This window comes from Centrocercus urophasianus, unplaced genomic scaffold (genome assembly GCF_019232065.1).
Source record: "Centrocercus urophasianus isolate 14NV4802_14NV808 unplaced genomic scaffold, USGS_Curo_1.0 seq_9, whole genome shotgun sequence".
In the NCBI taxonomy this organism is placed as follows: Eukaryota; Metazoa; Chordata; class Aves; order Galliformes; family Phasianidae; genus Centrocercus; species Centrocercus urophasianus.
The window spans coordinates 40,853,524-40,875,369 of record NW_024885532.1 but is presented as its reverse complement, the minus strand read 5'-3'; the positions used below and the strand labels follow the sequence as shown (position 1 = coordinate 40,875,369).

The 21,846-nt window shown below is 40.7% G+C and overlaps 1 protein-coding gene across 1 annotated transcript in view; it reads left to right on the top strand.

Moving 5' to 3' along the window:
* The window catches only part of FAT3 (FAT atypical cadherin 3), a 361,667-nt gene that overhangs the window by 232,325 nt on the left and 107,496 nt on the right, over positions 1-21,846 (top strand). The window contains 1 exon segment of the mRNA XM_042839287.1: positions 19,875-20,189. Within this exon segment, the coding sequence (XP_042695221.1) occupies positions 19,875-20,189 (315 nt within the window).

Genomic DNA, 21,846 nt, shown 5'->3' with positions numbered 1-21,846 from the left:
GTCAAGTTGCTATTTTCAGAATTAGCCAACAACTTTCCAAAGGCAGGAGGTGACCCGAGGTTAAAACTCTCTTTCGGAGACAGATTTGCATATGACATTGCACTCTGCTTCTAATGTGTACTCATGCATAAAGTCTTATGCAGCAAAACACAGGGAGAGTCCTGGTGTGATTCATCTGTCTGCACTGATAAGTGGTCTCCCTGCACAGACTATCGTCTCTAGCTAATGGGATCCAATAAGATGAAGAATCATCAAGAGCATCACTGAAAATGTTACTTGTTTAGTGGCCTCTGTGCAAGAGATATGAACAGGAATGTTAAACTGCAAAATAATTAAGGGATGGCGTTTTTACAGATTCTTCTCTTTTCCTTGACTATTGCAAGTTTAAATAGCTCCCAGATGTCCTTTTATTTTAGATAGTGACTTGAGAAGTAACACAGATGACAAAGCCTAAGCATTGGAAAGACTGTGTTTTTCTTCATGCGTGTGGAATTTTAATTCCGCTTTGTTATTAAATAAGAAAAGAAAAACCTCCATAAAATTATTACAGCAGGGTAAAATAAGTCTGAATTTAAAAAAAACAAAAAACTATTTAAATCTCTCCCATGTGAAATTTAGATTGCCAATGGGAAATGTGCACACAGATCTGATGACATAATATATATCAAAGGGAAGGGGCAGGAATGGGTCTCTATATATCAATAGCTGTGACCCTCGGCTCATCTCAGTTACTGAATGAAATACAAATGGCCTTGAGAGGCTGGATGCGCTAAGAATGGCTGTGACATTTCCACACAATTTGTAGACTTTTAAGTCACTCCTGAGGACGCTTTGTTTGCTCTTGGCCTTGTGCTTATGGTTGATTTCAGTCTTTATTTTTCTAAGATACCGTTCATCTGACTCCTTTAGTTCCCTCAAGATTAGGTTGTTTGTCTTACAAATGTTCCACACGTGCTGTCACAAGGATGATGCAAAGGATAACCATACCACAGGCAGTTCAATCTGACCACTGATCACTTATATCCAAGTATCAGATTCTGGCCTTTCTTGGAGAGTGCTTAAAGCGGCTAATGATAATCTGGCGCTGTACTGAAGTTCTTACATGGCATCTCACACTGGTTTGTCTATTCCATTGATTCAGGATACTGATAGTAATGAAGAAAAGCAATCTTCTTTTCTATGTTCAATGAACTTCCTAAATCAAAGGTCTTCGTAACTTTATATGCAAAACTTTGTTTTATCTTAGGAATGTTTGACAGTTATGGCAATGAGTCAAATATTTATAGAGCTTTTATAGATGTATTGTAAGCTTGCATTAACTTGTTTGGTTATTAAAATAAAGAAGCACAGCTCATTTATTATTTAGTCACTCCTCAGCTCTTGGAACAGATTTGATTTTTCCCCCAGTTTGTCAATAGATTCTTCATCTGCAGTGGAATACTGCCCTGGGCATATCTTCCACAAAATAATGTTCTGCTGCACAGCAAGCCTGGCTAGAAATGGGATGGAAACTATTATAATAGAGCAAAATAAATATGAATTAAAAAAAAAAAAAAGAATTTAAATCCCTAATTTCCTAATTTCCCCTAATCCCTAATTTCCTAACCACACAAGTTTAGCCATTTAGATGAAAAGTTACAGGTTGATCCAGAGCATCATTTGTGTTGGAAAAGACCATTAAGATGACCCAGTCCAACCATCAACCTACCCCGACCATGCCCACTCACCACGTCCCTCGCTGCCACATCTGCCCTTCTCTTGAAACCTCCCAGGATGGTGACTGTACCACCTCCCTGGGCAGCCTGTGCCAGTGTATCACCACTCATTCCAAAAAGAAGTTTTTCCTAACACTCAATATGAAGAAAATCTAGTATGAAGATATAGATGATTCTGCACGTACTAATTCAGGTTCATAGATGCATATCGAGATCAGAGATGCCGAGGGGCAGTGCTTCAGTTCACACACTGCTGTCTAACACAGGTGCTGTGCCTCATTAGAAAAATCTCATTTCTGATTGCCCAGAGCTTTGCCTTAGTTACCAATGATTTGCATGTATCTGGAGTTGGCAGAGGGGAGGGAGCTTGTTTTACAGATTTCATGAATCACTGACCTGAACTGTTGGGTCATGAAATGAAGAAATGAAAATCCATAAAGCATAGCACTGTCAGCTTTTTCGTGCAGGGCATCAAATGCTCATCTGGGATTTCCTGTGGACCCACAGCAATCCAGCAGCAGGTCTCAGCTTTAAGCCCTTCATCACGTGCATGCATGGAAGCAGATACTCAGCCTGTAGGGTTCTTGTGCTGCCTTATCAGGCGTTCCCCACCTCATTCAACAGCATTATAGAAAAGCTGGAATTGTGCCAGAGAGCAAATCCAGCCTGCAGGCTGCCACCCTGCTAGGTCCTGAGCATCAGCATTTTCTGAACCCTCTGGACCTAATTAAAACCTCACCAGACTTAGCATCATGCAGCTGTGAAGCCAAATAGTACAAGAAAGTGACCTTTTGGATCACTAGTATTATGTTAAGGTATCTATGATGTCAGTGCAGGGAGGGAAAAGTCTTATTCATTATCCTGGGGGCTCCGTGGTTTCTCTTGCTCAGTAAGTAGAGCCCTTAGTCTGGTTTTAGAAGCACTAACTTTCTTGAAATTCATAGAATCATGGAATGACTTAGGTTGGAAATGACCTGAAAGCCCATCCAGTTCCAATTTCTGCCATGGGCTGGATGCCCCCCACCAGCCCAGGTTGCCCAGGGCCCATCCAGTCTTGAGCACCTCAGGGATGGGGCACCACAGCTCTCTGGGCAGCAGTGCCAGAGCCTCACTCTCCTCTCAGTAAAGAACTTCTTCCTAACATCTAACCTAAATTTCCCCTCTTTTAGCTTAAAGCCATTCCCTCTTGTCCTGTAACTAATAGACCATGTAAAAATCAGTCCCCCTCCTGCTTGTAAGCTCCCTCCAACTACTGGAGGTTATCCCTGGCAGTACCCAGAATGAAGGAGTTAAGCATTGGCACCCATGGCTGCATTTCCCCAGGTTTGTCTGAAAATGGGTGAGTTAACACATGAGAGAAAAGCAATTTAAAGTACACCCAACACCTGTTCTTTCTGCTCTGTTTGCAGAACTATGAGATGGCAGAGCATTAGATCAATGTAAATGGGATGGAAAAGTATTATTAAAACAGCAAACATTAATGTGTGGTTTGAAAATTAGGTCTGCAGCCATGTGTTAAATGCTGTTGAAACAGAGAGGGATATATTAATGGTCTTCCCATATTATAAATCATTCCTTGTGCTAAGGTTGTGTAGGCAAATTCTGTGGCTAATCTATACCCAGTTCTTTTCTGTCAGGATTTAGGAGTTTGGTCTAATGCTGCTTTCCTGCTGGTGGATTAGCTCAGAGATTAGCTCAGGATTTTTCCTCTTTGTATGTTTCTTAAGATCTACAGCGTTCTTTTTATGGGATGGAGCCCACCTACCAGTCACAAATTGGTCGGACGTGCCCTTTCAGGATGTCTGTAGGCCAGGCTCTGTGCTTGTGAGATAGAGAGTCATTGTGAAGGGCGCACTGCTTTGCTAAATTTCACCTTTGTGCGATGAATGCACCAATGTTTTAATCTTCTGCAGGAGCAGCAGGAACTCTTTCACATGATTTGAATCTATTTTGGATGTGCAGAGTCTGTACGCTTTCTGAAGCATGTCTGCTTTAGCTCTGCATCATGTGTTCTGGAGCATTTGCAACACTTATCAGCTGCCAGACTGTTAATTTATGTCTGTAAGTGTGAGCACACACATATGCACACACACACACATTTTGAGGAGCTCTCAGTTTCCTGCCTCTCAGGCTAAGACAGCTGAGTACTGGGTTTAAAGCAAGAAGGCATCTTCTTTTCCCATCAGCAACACATTGCATCTGTACTAAAATCCCTTCTGGGCTTAGAAAATCCTTAAATATCTCTTAATTTATCCAGCATTTAGAAATGTTCCCTACCACAATTTTGCATCCATTCATCCCTTCTTCTCAGATGATCAGTACTCAGCTGCTCAGAATTCATGCTTGTTATCTCTACAAAAAGGTAATTCTGGGATATTTTCACATCTCTCCAATCTGTCCTATGTTTTCAGGGACTCTTCACTTCCTGCCACCCTCCACACGCACAAAACCCAGCACCCTGTGGTACGGCCTGTAGGGATCCTGGCACCAAGTCTCCAGTTCCTTTGATATGCTTGGATAGTGGCATGCTTTGGGGCATGTTCTTTGATCACAGCCTGTCACAATATCCATGGGGTCTGACTGCAGGTGGTTCCTAAGACGCCCTCAGCCTGATCTGATCATTTTCACTTGTGCGCCCTTTGATTTCCAGGCATCCCCTTGCAAGAGTTGGTCCCTTCCAACTCTATCAATTCTATGATTCTATAACGGAAAAAATAGAATATCTCTTTCCTTTTGCAAGTTCTGTTATATTTTACAGTCTTCCCATGATCCTTTTTTCTCCATCATGGAGAAAACCCTGCTCTTATCAGGGTCTCATAATTTCCAGTGTTGGTGAACTGCCCCAGGAAGTGTACTTGATGAGAACCTCTTTCTATCACATCTTGAACACGCTGCCATTTTCTTTGAGTTTTGTCATATACAATCAGAATGGTTTCAGTTGGAGGGGACCTTTAAAGGCCATCCAGTGCAACTCCCCCCAGTGAACAGGGACACCTGCAGATCTGTCAGGTGCTCAGAACCCCTTCCTCGAGTGCCTCCAAGGATGGGGATTCACTGCATCCCTTACAGTTTTCTCACCACAGCCTGTAATGTAATGTCTTTTGACATTCTATACTTCACCAACTCTTCTGTTTTCCCAGATTACCACTTTGTCCCTTTCCCACATCATCCTCCAGCACTGAGCTAGAGCAAAAAGATACACAAAAAGGGTGAAAAAAATACCATGCAAAAATATGCAGAATGTATTTACTTTTTTTTATTTTGAAAATAATTTCTTATGGCAAAAGTACATTATTGTGTGATGTGTGATGAAATAAGATTGGAATATTTAGCATAATTTGTAATGTGACACAAATTAATGTATTTACTAGACACCTAGAGATAAGAAAACATCTAATCAGGTTGAGCATCAGTTTAATAAGCATATTTGACACCTTCTTTCTCCCTAAATATATTACCATGGAACACAAGAATCCTAATGCTTTTCTTATCTGAGTGCAGCTTGATAATAATCAGAGACCAAACAATTCTTTTACTTTTTACAAAGATATGATTTAAAAACAAATTTACTGAGGCCCTGAAGCATCAAGTGCTATGAAATCTGCCCTCAAAAGCGCTAATTTTCTTTTCCCAGCCTAACAAATTTAAGTTGTCAGGAAACAGATTAATCTCCTCATTCTGAAATGTAATATTGCTGTTTGCTAATCTCATGATACAGAGATGTTGAAAATGTTATCATAGCAGCTCTAGAGTATTTTATGTTTTGGCAAAAAATAATGCTTTCTTTGGCAAGGAATGTTCTAAATATTCAAAAGCAAGGACTAGCGTAGATAATTGAGAGCAAAAATGTCAGAATCAAAATAATGAATTATTTTTTCTCACATTCCCTGGGAAAGTAAAAGATATAAATATTGCTAATAGTGGTCTGTCAATTTATGGTTTCAACCAGCATGTTATCTTTAATCAAGCTACCAAAAAAGATCTTAATACTTTCTGCCATAGACTCACATATATTTGTTTTTCCCTATGGATCTTGTTCCCTTCCACTACCATTCCAGAAAATGTTTAAGGCGTTGTATGAATAAAAATGTGTTCTTAACCTCCAAGGCCAAACAGATACTTTAAAGACTTAATTGAAAAAAAGCATGGAGATTTTAAACTTGTCATTTTCTACAGGCATTTGTTTGTTTAGTTTGGTTGGTTTCGTTTTTTAGCCATGACAACAGTTTAAAAAAAATACTGAAAAAGAAATATCCAGAAAGCCCTGAGTGGTAGACAACCCAATTTATCTCAGCGCAGACCATGTCTTGGTATGAGACAGAGCAGTGTCATGGTGGTTTGGCCTCTCAGCTGAGTGAGAAACAGAAGGCAACAGGGTACGTGTTGATAAGTAAGATAAAGGGCTAATTGCCTTACTCCTAAAAGAAATTCACAGCATATAGCTGGAGGAATGAAAATATTAATTGACATAGGAGGTTTGCTTGCATATTGTCCTGTTCTCAGCCTTTTGTTCAAATGGACCTGCCCAAACTCCCTCTGTGTGCTGCAGCTTTGGACATGTCTCCGTGCAAGAAACTCAACTACTGAAGCCCAGCTCTTGTCCTTTTTGTGCTGGCATTTACCAAGCACCTCTTCAGGTCAGGATACTTCAGTATTTTTTTGCAAGCCTGACTGAAGCCATAATTCAAGCATCTTGTCCAGGGAGTGGCATTTTAATATTTGCTTTAAGTGTCTTCTCTTCAGACATTTAATTCTAATATCCCACTGCCTGCGTTAAGGTATCAATTCAAAGCTGTGCCTTTTTTAGTAAGAAGCAATCTGATGCGTAGAGAGGATTTTGTGTTTCCTGCAGCCGTCAGAACCCAACTTCTCTCCAGCTGCTGAGCTCCCAGAAACCTCCCCTCTGCTGCAGCACGGTGCTCAGCATGGCGCTGTCATTCGCCCTGCTTCTTGACAGAGCAAATTATCCTGCTCAGAGCTGTGGGCTGTTTTCGTCAGTTCTTGCAGGGCTAATTTGTGTCCCTTCATCTGCTCCTCTCTGCAGCATGAACTCAGATCTACCTCTGAGCTCTTCAACTTGAGACCCCCTGGATCCTCTTGGGTGCCTGAACAGTAGCAGCTCAATCAATTATATATTCATGCTCTATTTTTTAAAGGTTCTTCACACACAGAGATTCTCCAGGCTCATGCAGCAAAACAGGAACTGCATCTTAAACTTCTCTTGATTGACAAACTGCCTTTGCCCCAGTGACCCTGTAAATAAGATCTGGATATTTTGTCAGATCAGTATTCTGTGGATTAAGCTCTCTTAATCTCCCACTTCTAACACTAGAAAGAGCTACAGAGAACAAGCACTGTGTCTGCATATTTACTATACAGTTCCTTAAAGGAAGCAGCAGTGGTACGGATGGCGTTGGCCATGGCTCCACAGCATGAGCATGTCATGACCCCAGCATCTCAACATCAGGATTAGTGCCTGGCTCTGATACATCCAATCTCCCCTTGCTGAGGTATCACGCCTCCGGTGCTGAGGCTGACGGGATACACTTGTGCTGTTCAGGCTCACCATAAATCAGGAGCTTTCTCACGGCTATTTCCAGCCAACTGCCTGGCCCATTTAACACCCCTGAGACTATCTCAAAAGCAAAGCGGCTCCTGAAACTTTTCTTTTTCAATCTCTTCTGCTGCAAACCAACAAAGCAACTCATTAGAGGGACTCCTTCTGCTTCCCTCCTTTCTCTCCCTTCACACAGTGAGGGCTAATTGGAGGCCCATAACATGTATCAACAAAAATTCTCGTTTTTCTCCCATATATCATTGGCCTTGCATTACCAACTTGGGCATGTTGTCTCACGCCGTGTTTTATTCTCCCCCAGATTACATTATTGGCAGGGCAGTCTCACAAAGGTTAATAGTGTTACTGGGTTCTCTTTTGGTCTGACATTCTTGCTCATCGCTCTAAATCCACTCATTTTACCAGCAGCCTTGGACATCCCTACTGAGGTTAATTGCATGCTGCTTACCACTGCCTTCAGCTCCACCTCTATAAATTGGAACTTATTGTAGGTGATTTACCTGCTCCTAGCTTTAATTTCACAACCAGGATAAGGCTGTTTGGGTTGATATATCCAACTTTTCTGCTGCACAATTTGACATTTGCAATCCAATCATCAGTCACCTTGGCCTTTCGGTTCATCTATCTTCCCATTACCACACCACGTGAATACTCTGTATATAGACTTAATGGGAAAATAAACAGTAAATTATGAGTCTAAATTTAAGAGTTATGGTGATTCCATAAACCATGGAAGGAAAAGTACAGTGCTTCATGCAGTTGCCGGAGTCCTGGGTTGAAATTGCTGCTTTGGCTTTAGAGTGTCCCAGGGTACTGAAATCAAGCAAACTATCTTTTGAGGACCTGGATGTCCACACAGTAAGACCATGAACCTTAAGGGCTATGCATGGTAAGGTCTTGATATTAAGTTCTTATATAAATGGCTGCCATCAGTAGGAAACAGTGAGTTTATATTAATCTTTTTTGATTAAACATTTCCCTTTCCTAGGCAGAAAATACACTGCCTACGGTCTGCTCACATTCCACTGACCCTTTGCACAGCAGTGAATGCCATCCTGTGGCTGCAAAAATCAAATGCATGTCAAAGATGAATGCTGCAGAAGAATAGAAGCGCTAAGAATATTCAAAAACTTGTGTTATTTTAAAATTCCTCCTGCATTGCGGGAGGAGAATGTCATCTTTTTATTATTCAGACACACAAAGATCCCTCTCCAGGACTCCAGGCAACTGTATAATTAATTAATTATAACAGTATTAATTGATTAATTAATATTAATAACCTGAACATTTTTAATGGGTTCTGAGTGTTACTCAGGGAAATTCAGTTTTCTGGCCAAGATTTTTTTTTTTTTTTGCAATGCATTTGGAATATTAAAAGTGGGGGACAGTTTCGTGTTGTATTTTAACCTCTACGATAACCCTGTTCTCATACTCACACCCATTTAGTTATCAATACTGTCTCTAGATGTTCTGAAAATTATTCATATACATTGCTCTTTGAAAGATCATTAGCTATACATGTAACCAACAGGAAAAATCATGTTAAAAGAATGATGTATGGCATCACTGTTTCTTAGAACAAAATCTGTTTTGGTGTAAAAGTAGGATTCTTCCTGGTGAATTACAATGCATGTTGTGCTGCTGCAGCAGTACACCTCTTCTCTTACCCTTCAGCTGAAGGCAAACAACTTCCAGCTATTTATTTGTTATGCAGCTGGAGACAAGGACTGGGCAAAAGCTGAATGAGAAAACAAGTTCAGCTGAAGTTGTTGCACTTCAAGTGAAACCTTGTTCTCACCAAAGCCAATGGGAAAATACCTACTGACTTAAGTCAGAAGATTCCACAGCTGGATGGGTCCTTTACCAAGCAGGTATTTGTGATTCTGAAGAAGAGAAGGCTCTGAGCAGACCTCACTATGGCCTTCCAGTATTTAAAGGGAGATTATAAGCAGGAGGGAATCAACTTTTTACATGGGTAGACACTGACAGGACAAGGAGAAATGGTTTTAAGCTAAAGGAAGAGAGATTTAGATGAAACTCAGAGACCTAACGTACCCATCAGGGAAGATGCTGATGATTCTCATCTTTATCAGTGGAACAGTTAAGTGAATTTCAGTTTCACATCTTCTGTCTCCAAGTATAGGCACTGAACTTGTTTTCCAGGCTGAGTTTTTAAAGTAGGAAATTAAACATGAAAGAAGTAAAAAGGTACTCCATCAATACAAGTTCTGCTCCGAAGTCGGTATCTGAATTTCCCCCCTGCGCACAGTGCCATGATCATTCTCAACCAGCTTGTAGAATTGACCCTCCATCAACATAAACTGGATAGTAGATATTTATAGACACTTTGGAGACAAGTGGAGATTAAGATAATAAGGCTTGTCTTTGTTTCCTATTAGATGAAACTGTGATTACATATGGCCCAATTAATGCTTATTATCTGTCTAAAATGAATTTGTCACAGGAAGTTGTGGAGTAGACATCAAGAAGTCAAGTAGAATTTTTATTGCTAAAATCAAAGCAAAGATAAGTTTACTTTAACCTGGTCTGACAAAAACAAGATGAAACTATCATTAATAAACTGTCATCTAAGTTGATTAAAACTTTCCTTTGTACTTCACTGTTAATCAAAGAAACTTACAGCAATTAACTTGAATATAAACAGAAAAAAATCTTTAATTTTTTCCCGTTTAGATCAATGAACAAGGTCACAACTGTCTTCCTCGGCGACAGTTCACTAAAGCCATTGAAATTTCTGAGATACAAAAAGTTCATTTTGCCTTTTACAAGTTCAAAATGTATCCCCAGAATCAAAAATTGGAAATGAACTATGCCCCTTGAGGGTCTGATATTAAATACTTTCTATCTGGGTAAGAAAACCATTTTTTATTAATCAGTTCTTTTACTGATAAGTTTTATTTTGAACATAAAACTTTAGAAGCTTCCTGTCTACATGGAAAAATATAAAATGCATATAAACGTCAGAGACTCATCGTGCAATCGGCTATAAAACTCTCTTTGAGGTACTCTATGCAGGATTTTCTCAGCACATGTGTATGGATTGAGAGCATTCATTATTTCTTGTTTGTTGTGGAAAACTAGGGTGAGCTGGAAATTGAATGTGTTCTGCAATTACTGATGGGATGCAGTGCCTGGTTCTGGCCTTGCCTGCTTTGATATTGATCAAAGGCTTCTTGATAAGCAATGAATTTTGTAGTGAGGTTTGGAATGGGGAGGTGAGTAAGAGGCTATGTGTACTGAAATAGCAGAATTCATCACCAAACCATAGCTGCACGTTGCGTTTTTCTTCAGTGGCCAAAACGTTCTCTGAAATTTCCCCCCTCCTGCCATTCATCGCCTCGCTCTGCTCCCTTGCTGCCACCCCAGCACTAGTTAACCATCTGCCTTTGGGGGGATTTTGTTTGCTTTTAGCAGTGCATTTTAAGCCCTGATTATTTTCAGTAATCCTGTTTGTAGCACAGATGCACAAACAGCGCATTGACGGGTAAAGGTGGCTACAGATCATTGACAAGGGAAGAGCAAATGGTTGGAGGAGGAGCTGGAGATGGGGCTGGATGGATCTTCATCTGCCTTTCTGACAGGGACAAGGCGATGTCATCCTCTGGGAACACGACCAAAGGCTGTTTGTTAGAGCAATTAAAAAAAAAAAAAAAGCAAAAAGAAAGTGTTATCTTTCCTTCAAAAATACGTGGTTCTGCTTCATACAGCGACATCGAATTTGGATGCCTTGTACCTACAGCATGCATCTATCATCTGATTTGTGGCTGAATACATGTATTACCTACTAAATAATAGCAAGACTAGTTCAAGACTGTTGCAGAGCCTTACCTAAGGAGGTTTCATCCAACATCAGAAGGCACTGGCTGTTGGCATGTCTAAAATTGTTTATAAGTATGTTTGAATACTATAATTCAGAAGAGAAGACAATATTTCCTTTGCATATGGAAAGTTTTCTTTGAAGTTACTACTCTGTTGTACCAGGAGCTGTATGCCATGTAATATCTCTAAAGACATTTTAGCAAGAGCAGGGGAAGCTCATTCATATTATGACATAATTCATAGTTACAAAGTTCATAGAATGGCCTGGGTTGAAAAGGATCATAATGATCCCCTAGTTTCAACCCCCTGCTGTGTGCAGGGTCACCAGCCACCAGACCAGGCTGCCCAGAGCCACATCCAGCCTGGCCTTGAATGCCTGCAGGCATGGGGCATCCACAGCCTCCTTGGGCAGCCTGTTCCAGTGTGTCACCACCCTCTGTGTGAAAAACTTCTTCCTAATATCTAACCTAAAACTCCCCTCATGTCTTGGAGTAAACAGAACAACACGTATCATGTTACCATGAGGCTACTGATTTATTGCAGAATAGACAGAGGGGTATTGCCACAAAATAAATCATCTGTATTTGAGAGTTTCTACTAAAAAAGTTGCTCAGCTTTAATTTCTCATCACTTTGAATATCTGGGGACCTATACTGTAAACCAGTACAACAGCACACTGGAGCAGGGATGTGAAGTATAATTTGTTTTGCTGCCTGATTAATAAACTCTACAATAACTATAGCTTGATTAGATTCTAGAAATATATTAGCATGTATTTTTGCATACAGCTTTTCTGCTTATAGTTGAAACAGAAAACAAATGACTAATAGGAAAAATTCTTGGAAGCACTGCTAAAATCTTGTGTCTTTATTAATATCCAAAATTATTTTCTTGCTAGTATATGATTAAACTCAGTTCAGCTCCTGCTTATAGTAGAGATTAGAATCAAGTGAGTTCTGTGGATGGAAAATGGTAAGTAGTTGAATATTTGAGAAGAAGGGAGTGCAGTGAGCTTCAAAGTTGATACGTACCTCTTCTGAAGCACAGGAACGGAGAGCTACTGCATTACCTGAGTGCTGAGATAAGATTTTTGGAGAAGGGCATTATCTGTAGAGGTAAATATGGTATGGGTGAACAGTCTCCCATATCAATATTTGATCACAAGTGTTTCTTATCATGAGAGAAGCAAAATCCACAAATGGCTGAAGTAGATATTCAGGTATTAAGGGAATTAGAATCGACATAGAGATTATTCCTAACATTAAACTGCCTAAGTATCTTAATTTTCAAGCTTGAGTTTATTTAAAACTGCTTGAAATGAAATATTCTCAGATTTGACTACTCATCATTTTCTGTTCACAAAAGTCTTTGATTCTAATCTTTGCTATCAGCAGGAGCTAAACACCTTCTTCAAAGTTTGCTGTGAAGATCAATACACAACTTTTATCTTCTCTCTTGCTCAGAGGCTGAGGGTAGTTATGCTTCTATTTACTAATAGGTAATTCTAAAGAGGTTCCAAATCCCTGTAAAAATGTTCTTAAGAGATCACATATTGTTCTTTATCTTGTTTGTAAAGTGTCAGTTTGAAGCTGGTTAAACATTCATGCGGCCAGATATTGTAAGAGGACTATTTTTAATGGTTTTTTTTCTGCTTTCCAGGTCTTCCTTATTGTATGCTGGGTTATTGTAGCCTTTTCAACAAAGAAATTTTTTATGTACTCAAAAGGCTTTTACAGTTGTGAGGCAGAGGTGGGTGTTCCTCCTGTGACCATCTCAAAGTTGCCAGTCCCATAGATACAAGCTTTGCAAACTGCTTAACGTGATGTTATACATGCAGTTCCAAGCATCACTTCAGTTGGTGGTGATATAGCCTACAAGGTCAGGAAAAATCCTAGTTGAGCAATGCCTTTTCTTACTGTAACTGACTATACACTGCTGCTATGCAGGAGAGGTGGAGATCATTTAACCCCACGTGTGGAAGGAGGAGGCACATTTTGGGAAGCAGTCGGCTTCGAGTCACTTCCAGGCAACATTTTATCTGTAGTTTGTCATAAACAAAATTAGATGAGATTGGTATTCCTGAGAGCAATAGCTACTGAAAAGGAGAAGAGCAGAATCCTATTCTGTGATTGCTTGAAGGAGTTTCTTTTGACATAGAGCAGAATTTCTATTGTGGAGATTGAATGGAGCAATGTCTGGTTCAGCACTTACCCTGGCACCCATCAATTCATGAGTACCTTAAATATGGCTTCATGCACTAAGGTTGCCAATGTAACAAACTTTAAAAGCAATGCCTATGGAAAAAGACTATTTTTCTTTCTGAGAGCCACTGTTGAGAGGTATGCAGATCCTCCTCTGCTACGACTAAAGCTAAAACACAAGCCTTCAGTTTGTTTTCAGAGCTGATAGCTCTTTTATTTTCTAAACTTTCAAAAAGCTCATGGGATAAAGTATGGCACAAAATAAGGAACTCTTTAATTAGGAGTATTTCAGGACTTCTGGATCACTCATTCTGATATTTTGTACTGCCAGGTCATTGCTTTCCATTTGTTTACTGCCTACTGGTAACAGTAAATGAGTCTGACAAAAGTTACTATTTGAAGCCTGTAAGACCTCTGTCAGTGCTGTTCTCTAATATTTAGGTTTGCAGATACTGTAGGGAGCATTTAACTCCAGATGAAAAAGCCAGCCTTCCTTCCTTCCTGACTTTTGGCAGTACCACGTTGAAATTGCCTGATGTCGTTGTTAGTTCTCAAATGGTGTAACAGACCATTATGCATCGTTTTCTAGCTTGGATGTGGCTGGGAGCCGTTGAGTTTCCTAATCAGCCACCTAGAGTGCCTGTGTCAGTAATAATCTGTATTTCAGAAGTACTCTAAATTATTTATTTCTCCTACTTGGCCAGAGCGAATCTATTAATTTTTTATGATTGAAAATGAGAGTTCCTCTTATTAACACATTGTAAAGGAAATCAAAAAAGATGGATCATATCAATATGATTGACACTCCTACAAAAAGTGTTTAAATAATTTGTCTTTTGGGACAGCACTAAGTTGTGTAAGGGTAAGTGAAATAAACAGCTGTCTGCTTCTTTTCCAAAGCTGCCAAATAAAGAATTAAAAAAGAACAACATCTAGTTTGCTACATCTAAATCTTGTTTATGCATTGGACTAAAAAAGATTCTTGCATAACTTGTATTTTTTCCTCCCCTATTCTGTATGTCTTTGAGCCAGGCCGCCTTCACTTTGTACCAATGATCCAACATGTACTTCAGTAATGCAATGTATTTCAATAAAAAATTCCTTGTATGAATTTAGCTGCAATCTTAGTGTGTCTCTGAAGTAGGCATAGATAGTAATTCAGTGTATTTGACTTTAAAGTTCCATTCATCCTTCAAGGAGCTCTGCTTTATAATCCTTTATTTCTGTTACTTGGGCTGAATTCCAGGGGCTCTTACAATAGGTATTGCAGCTCGTTTTCGCATTGGCAGAAGAAACAAACCCATTAGTCACTAACAGCAGGGGTATGCCTCCACTCTCAGGCTCCCTTTGATCATTTTTTTCTATCTGAGTAACTCAACCAGATTCTCCTTTCTAAAGTTTTATGAAGCAAAATTGGCCTTGCTGGCTGGGGGAAGGGAGAGCTTTTTACCTGGAAGCCTTGGATGAGATGCAGGCATCCCAGCTCAGCCTTTTTGCATTAAGTAGTATCGACGCGAGGAAAATAAACAAGCAAGTGTGCCATCTTCAGCATTTTGCAATGCTAATGATACTAATGTGACAATTCCTCTTGACCTAAAACTGGGTAGGCTATGTATTTCCTCCTGCCAAGGAGTGATGTGGAAGAAGATTCTTGTTCGTCTCGAAGCTTGATAACTTGTATTAAACACCTACTGATTGTCTTGTTAGGTTGTTAAAGGAAAATTCCTGCTAGCTACTCTCCCTGGTTGAGTTAGTAATTACCTTGGAAGTCATGAGCTTTTGTTACTGAGATTCAGTACTGTACTTTTAAAGTCGGGAAGGTGGTCCTCACAGTTGCATATGTATTCTGAGAAAATGTGAGGGCTAATCCTTCTTCAATTAAGTGTGACATTCCAATTCCTACGAGGAGCAACTGTCTCAAAATAACACGGTCAGTGTCACCAGTGTTGAGGCCTGCTAGACCTGCGCTGTGTTTTAGCCAGTAATTTGGCTGAATCTGAGATGTTTGCTCCATGCATTCCCCATGGTCATAAAAACAAGGAGTTTCCATATCCAACATTCCAACTGTTTCACGTTAACACTGTTGACCTTGATTTTCTCTGTGAAAGCTCATTGTTATGGAAGTCTCTTTGTGGTTGATCCGTGGCCTTTAACATAAACATAATTTCATATAAACTTATTTTGGGTAGTTTTAAGGGCTACATACCAAACCTACTGAAATGTATCCAGAAATAGAGATTATCTTACTTGGATTTTGAAGGATCTGTTATTGTATTGAATTTGCAGTACTCTGCATGATGATATCTTTTGTGTTTTGTCCTGGAAACTGAAAGTTGAAGGTGCATTACTGTTGCTCTGCCACAAAATTTCCAGGTAACTAAAACCTGTATGCGTATTGGTTGACATAGTTCAGTAAAGGTGTAAACATTAAAGCCAATGGGGGAATGCAGATTGCCAAAAAAACTGCTCATTTTATGAAGAACTGTCTAGGCTGTGGGAGAACAGCGGTGATGTTTAAGAGTTCACTGTGAAAGTGATAAATAAAGTTCATGTTCTTGCTGTCTGAGGCTGTCAGACCCCATTAAACATGTTGCCATACTCCTTTTAAGATATTTCACCCTTGGTAAATGGACCAGCCCTTCATGTGATAGGTCAGGGAGTTAAACCTCAGCTGCTCTCACAGCTGTGTTCCAGCTCAGGGAGGTGATATCTTCTTTTGGGCTGTGTTGACAAGGCAGTAGTAGTAGTAGTATCAAATCAGAAGGGCAGAGGATGCAGCTGATCAACCTCATCTCAGGTTGTACCTGGGCCAGAAGCAGAATGTCTACACCCCAATGTCTATCAGTCAGCATGGCTTGAAGTGTTCAGCATTTAGCAAAGCACATCCAGTCCAAGCAGCAGTTGCTCATCTCCTTCAGGAAAGCTGTCATGCTGGTCCTAGCCATTTCACCACCCCGACGGCTCTGAGGATCGCCTCTTGTGGGGTTTGTGGTGCTCTATAAGCATGCACTGGGACTGACTTTTCTGTCATTTGTGTGTATCACCTTTCTTTTCCTGTTTTGTTTTGTTTTTTTTTTTTTTTTTCCCACCCTGCCATCTGCAGGTTTCTAAATGAAACCTCACTGGTCCTGAGTTACAGTTTCTCTCCTGGCAAACAGATGCCTTGCACGTCTGCCTTTCCCATTTCCAGAGATACCAGCTGTGAATTAGCTTTTGTGTCTTTGTCCTATAAACGTCCCAACCTCCCTTCCCTCCCTGGTTGCTTTTCACCATGATTTCCAGCTGTTCAAGGATTTTCTGAGATCTCCAGCTGTGTTTGAATTGATATTTTGTTGGTTAGAAGGGCCCTGAAGTGCTGTGTGATGTCTTGATGGAGGCACAGCAGTAGGTTAGGCAACTGCACCACTTCCCCCATTCCCTTACGGTTTGGTTTTGCACTATGCTGTGTTGTCTCAGAACAATTCTGAACAGGCAATGTTTTGTCTTTTTATTAGGACAGAGCTAGATTTCAGGCTTTCTGTGTTAGTTCCTGTTGATAAAATGGCATTTTGTGTCATTGGTTCAGGCTGAGAGAGCTGGGGCTGTTTGGATTGGAGAAGGCTCTGGAGAGACCCAAGAGCAGCATATCAGTATCTAAAGGGGCTGTAAGAAAGAAGGGGACAGACTCTTTAGCAGGCTCTGTGGTGAAAGGACAAGGAGAAATGGATTCAAATGGAAACAAAGGAGATTTAGACTGGATATAAGGAAGAAGTTTTTTACACTAAGGGTGGTGAGGCACTGACACAGGTTGCCCAGTGGTAGATTCTCCATCTCTGGAGACACTCAAGGTCAGGCTGGCAGGGCTCTGAGCACCTGATCTAACTGTAATGCAGGGCAGTTGGACTCGGTGGCCTTTAAATTTTCAATTAGCTACCAGCAACTATTTTCAGTGCAATTTTTCTGCTGCAGAAAGGATTTCCCACAAGTTTCAGCTTGCAGGAACAACCCAATGCCTGCATCTATTTGCTGCCACACTACTGCAGTAACCTAGCAAACTGTGAGATTGTGTGCAGTGATGGCAGGAGGATAACTTAGCTTCTTGAGCAGCATTTTGGATTAAGCATGTTTTTCGTCACAGTTGCTTGGCTGCTTATACAACTGTACTTTTCAGGAATTGTATTATTGTTACTTTTTGTAAACTTTTTCACCATCTTCCTGCCCTCCCCTTCCCTCCCCTTCCCTCCCCTTCCCTGTATATCCTGGCTAAAAGCCTGAGGGAAATGGTTTTTTTCTTAAAAGTTTACTCCTGTTCTGTTCAGACAACAAAAGTTTCTTGATTCACGATTTTCTTTTTTATGCAGTAAGATCATTAGCACCCTTTTGGGTGCTTTTTGGAGGTGTTTTTTTCCAGTATTTAAATAAATGTGTCTACTTTTGTTTCTGTGCACTGCAGCCTTGCTGTACTGCCCGGCACCGTGGGTTATTTCATCTGTGGAGTCAGCAGAAATCCTGAATGAGGGTTTTCTTTGTTAACCTGCACTTCTGCTACAGGCTCAAGCAATTCTGCTGCAGCAAACCAAAAACAGAGAGGATCAGCCTCAAAAGTGGGGCAAGAGTGTTTAATAGGAGGGGGAAACATCTGGGAGAGGTGGAGCAGAGGGGCTGAGCTCCCAGCTCACCAGGGGAAGGCAGATCTTCAGCCGTGTGTGTAGCCCCACAACGATGGAAGGCGTCTGCATTGGGGAGCACAGCGAGCGCTGAGAGCAGGCAGCACTCCGGGGGCTCTCCACATGCCCATGCCCACTGCAGGCAGATGGTGTGCTGGTGGCACACAGCATGGGGCTGGTTCCTGACGGCAGACAGCCTTACCGTCATCACCCCAAGGACTGCTAATTGCCAGCCCCAATGGCATCTCAGGGGACAGAGGCCGGAGGCCGTTGTGCAGTGATGGGAGAACAGGCTGCGCTCTACAAATGAGTTATGGGCTGATCTGGGGATTTTATGTTTCTACTCCGTAATGTCATACCACTTATTTTTCTGTAAATAAGGGATTTAAGTCCCTAAGGCTGTCAGTCCACCACTCCCAATGCATCAGTTTTGGCAAGTACAGTTAAAAAGAGGAAATTGCAGAGATCTTTTGCTTTTTTCTTAGAAGATGTTGTGTGTTTCTCTGCTGATGTTAGTACTAAATCAGGGTTACCTTAAGTTTAGATTTCTTGTTGCAAGGCAAGAACAACATCGTGGGCCAGGATTCCCAGAAAATGCTTACTTTGCCTTAGGATTGGGCATCGGGACTGTGTTTTTTACACATTAACATTCAAGGAAGAATAAGGCACAGAGCAATTAACCAGCAACACACCCAATGTGTGGGGATAGATACAAGCCAAGATACAAATAGATACAAATGGATGGGACACTTTGGCTTGCTGTCACAAAAAATGGTACTGTGGGATTTCTCGTTAGCATACATAGCTGGAAGTGAAATCTGAACTTCTTATGTGCGAACAGAAATAATCTTCTGCCTTATTTCTTTAGGAACTACAGTCAAACTTTTTAGAGAGAAGTTTGAATTTGATTGCTTGCATTTTGAAGGCATATTATTGAAGCTCTTGAGCACTTGTTGGTCTTGGATCCTTTTTTTTTTTACAGTGTTTCTAACTGAAAATTATTAGTAATTCTGTTTACATTGCAGCTAAATTACTAATTAACTTTTCTCTCAGAGATTTTATTTGTGTATTTGTGCCAGCACAGTGCACTTTTTAACAATGCAGCAATTTATTTTTTTTTTTTACCACATGCCTCTCTATGCCCCTTAAAATCATATAAAGGAGTTTTAGAATTAATGAGCTGTCAAATCTCAGGTAATGAATGAAAAGAACCAGCACAAAATCCTGTCATTGTTTAAGAAATCCCAAATAATTAGTGGCAAGAAGTGACAGAAGTTCTTCTATAATTTAAGAATAAATCCTTAATTGCGTGACTGAAGAAACTTTAAAATATGTCTGCAAAAAAAAGCAGGGATATTGCTTAGTTGCTTAATTGCAGTTCAGTCTTCTTTTGAGTTACATAATTTGCAATTAAAGGGTTTCCATTTCTGAGGAATCATTTGGGCCCGGTTTGGAAGGGACCTCAAGGATCATGAATCTCCAACCCCCCTTCACAGGCAGGGCCACCAACCTCCACATCTAATACTCGGTCAGGCTGCCCAGGGCCCCATCCAACCTGGCCCTGAATACCTCCAGGGACGGGGCATCCACAGCCTCTCTGGTCAGCTGTTCCAGCACCTCACCACTCTCTTGGAATAGGTTCCTCATCCACAACATTCATGTTCTACATTCATCTCAAGAGGAAAAACTTTCACCATTCCATTACAGGTACATTATAATTCTGCACTCAGCATGCCTATAGCTGGCATGTGTTGAATGTTACTTATCACACAGAAGACCTTGTGAACTACAGGTTAGATTTGGAGAGGGAGGACTGTTTCCTTATGTTTTGCTGCACCAGCTGACAACATTCTGCTTTGCCTTCTCAGAGTAATGCCTTTGCTGCTGCTGTTTACAGGTGACCGTCTCAGACGGAGGCACATCTCCCAAGCAGTCCTCGGTTTGGGTGGTGGTCCAGGTTCTGGATGAGAATGACAACAAACCCCAGTTTCCAGAAAAAGTCTACCAGATCAAGTTGCCAGAGAGGGACCGTAAGAAAAGAGGGGAGCCAATCTACAGAGCTTTCGCTTTTGACAAAGATGAAGGCCCTAATGCAGAAATCTCATACAGCATTGTGGATGGAAATGATGATGGGAAATTTTTTATTGATCCCAAGACAGGGATGGTGTCTTCCAGAAAGCAGTTCACAGCAGGGAGCTATGACATCTTAACGGTAAGCGTGCTTCCATCAACATACAAATCCATGTGTGACTGACTTTAAAAACAGCTGTTGTTGTATGAAGAGTGATACATAACTGTATTTAATCTATGACTTATGTGTAAGATCTGAATGTATTATAAAATTTCTTATTCATGGAAAACTACAGACAAAAAGTACATTTGGAGATTGCTCAGGCTATTGCACACGCTGAATTATTCTCAAACTGTTCAGAATTAGCTTGCAGATTATTGGCAGGAGTCATTCCCTCAAATACACTAAACTGAAGACAAAAAGCTTGTGTTCTGACATGTTGAACTGGGCTGGTAAAGCTACAACTGAATATTCAGCTTTTGTGTAGACCCAACTGCTTGTCCTCATGGAAGGATCCTTACATTGTTCATGTCTGGAAGTTTCAGGGAGGAGGAATACTGGGTTCTGTATGAAATAATGCATTGGGATTGAAGTATGGGAGCAATTTCACTTAAAAGAAATAGCAGTCAAAGTAATTCTCAAGCCATGCAGGCAAGGTCAAAGACAATAAGAAGATGTAGTTGATAATATAAAGAAGTACCAGGCTTGCATGTGTACTCTTTGTCTACAGAAGTAAGCTGAAGTTGTACTTCTGTAGACAAAGAGTATATATAAAGAGTCCATCAAAACTATAGAAAATAGGGGACAGAAAGTTGTCAGAGGTTCACAATCAGACCACTGTAAAGGAAACAATGTCATTTACAGGTGTCTGTTGGGAGACCTTCATAGAGGTAGAAACTATGATAGGAAAATAAAAGCATAGATATCAAGATACTGAGGGATATTCAGATACTCAGAGGTCAGCACCCATCGGGTGCGTGCTTTTCTCTGTGCAGAGCTGGATGTGTGGGTTGTGGCCCTCTTTGTAAAGTAACAGCTGCAGGTCTTCTACCTCAAAGCTCAGCTTCTTTCCCCTGTGGGCATTCCTGAGCAAGCAGGGTGATAAGCATTAGCACCAAGCCCACTTAACACATTTCCACAGAAAGAAATAGGCTATGGTATTTCAGGAAAATATTTCCCATTTTTAACAGGTGTAGTAACAGCATTTTTTATACACCAGCGGTCCCATATAGCCAGAAGCATTTACGTTAGTTTTAAAAGAAAAATCTTTCACACTCTTAGGGCATTGATATTATTCGTTGAAGCACCCATTTTGTAACCTACTTTCAGCCTTGTCTTATCCCTCAGTTTGTCACTGGTCATCATCTCGTCTGTGCTGAAACCGTGAAGCATGTCAGGCAAATACCGAGTCTATCCATCTCTCTAGCATACACTGGAATATAAAGAATTAGAACCAAGATGGGCAATGCTTGCAAACACAACTGAGAAGAGAAAGCAAGGACAATAGATACAGCTATTGTCCTAAAGCTATATATTTGTTTTGAAAAATGGACGAAAGGATCTGGAGCATTTTTGACTCAGTATTGAAAATACTGATGAAAGTAATAAAAGGAATAGACATAGACCTGATGGAGCACGTCCAGAGAAGGGCCACAAAACTGTCCAAGGCATGGAACACCTCTCCTATGAGGACAGGTTGAGACAATTGGGGCTGTTCAGCCTGGAGAAGGCAGCCAGGTGACCTGATAGCAGCCTTTCAGTATCTGAAGGGGAGTCACAGGAAAGAAGGGGGCAGACT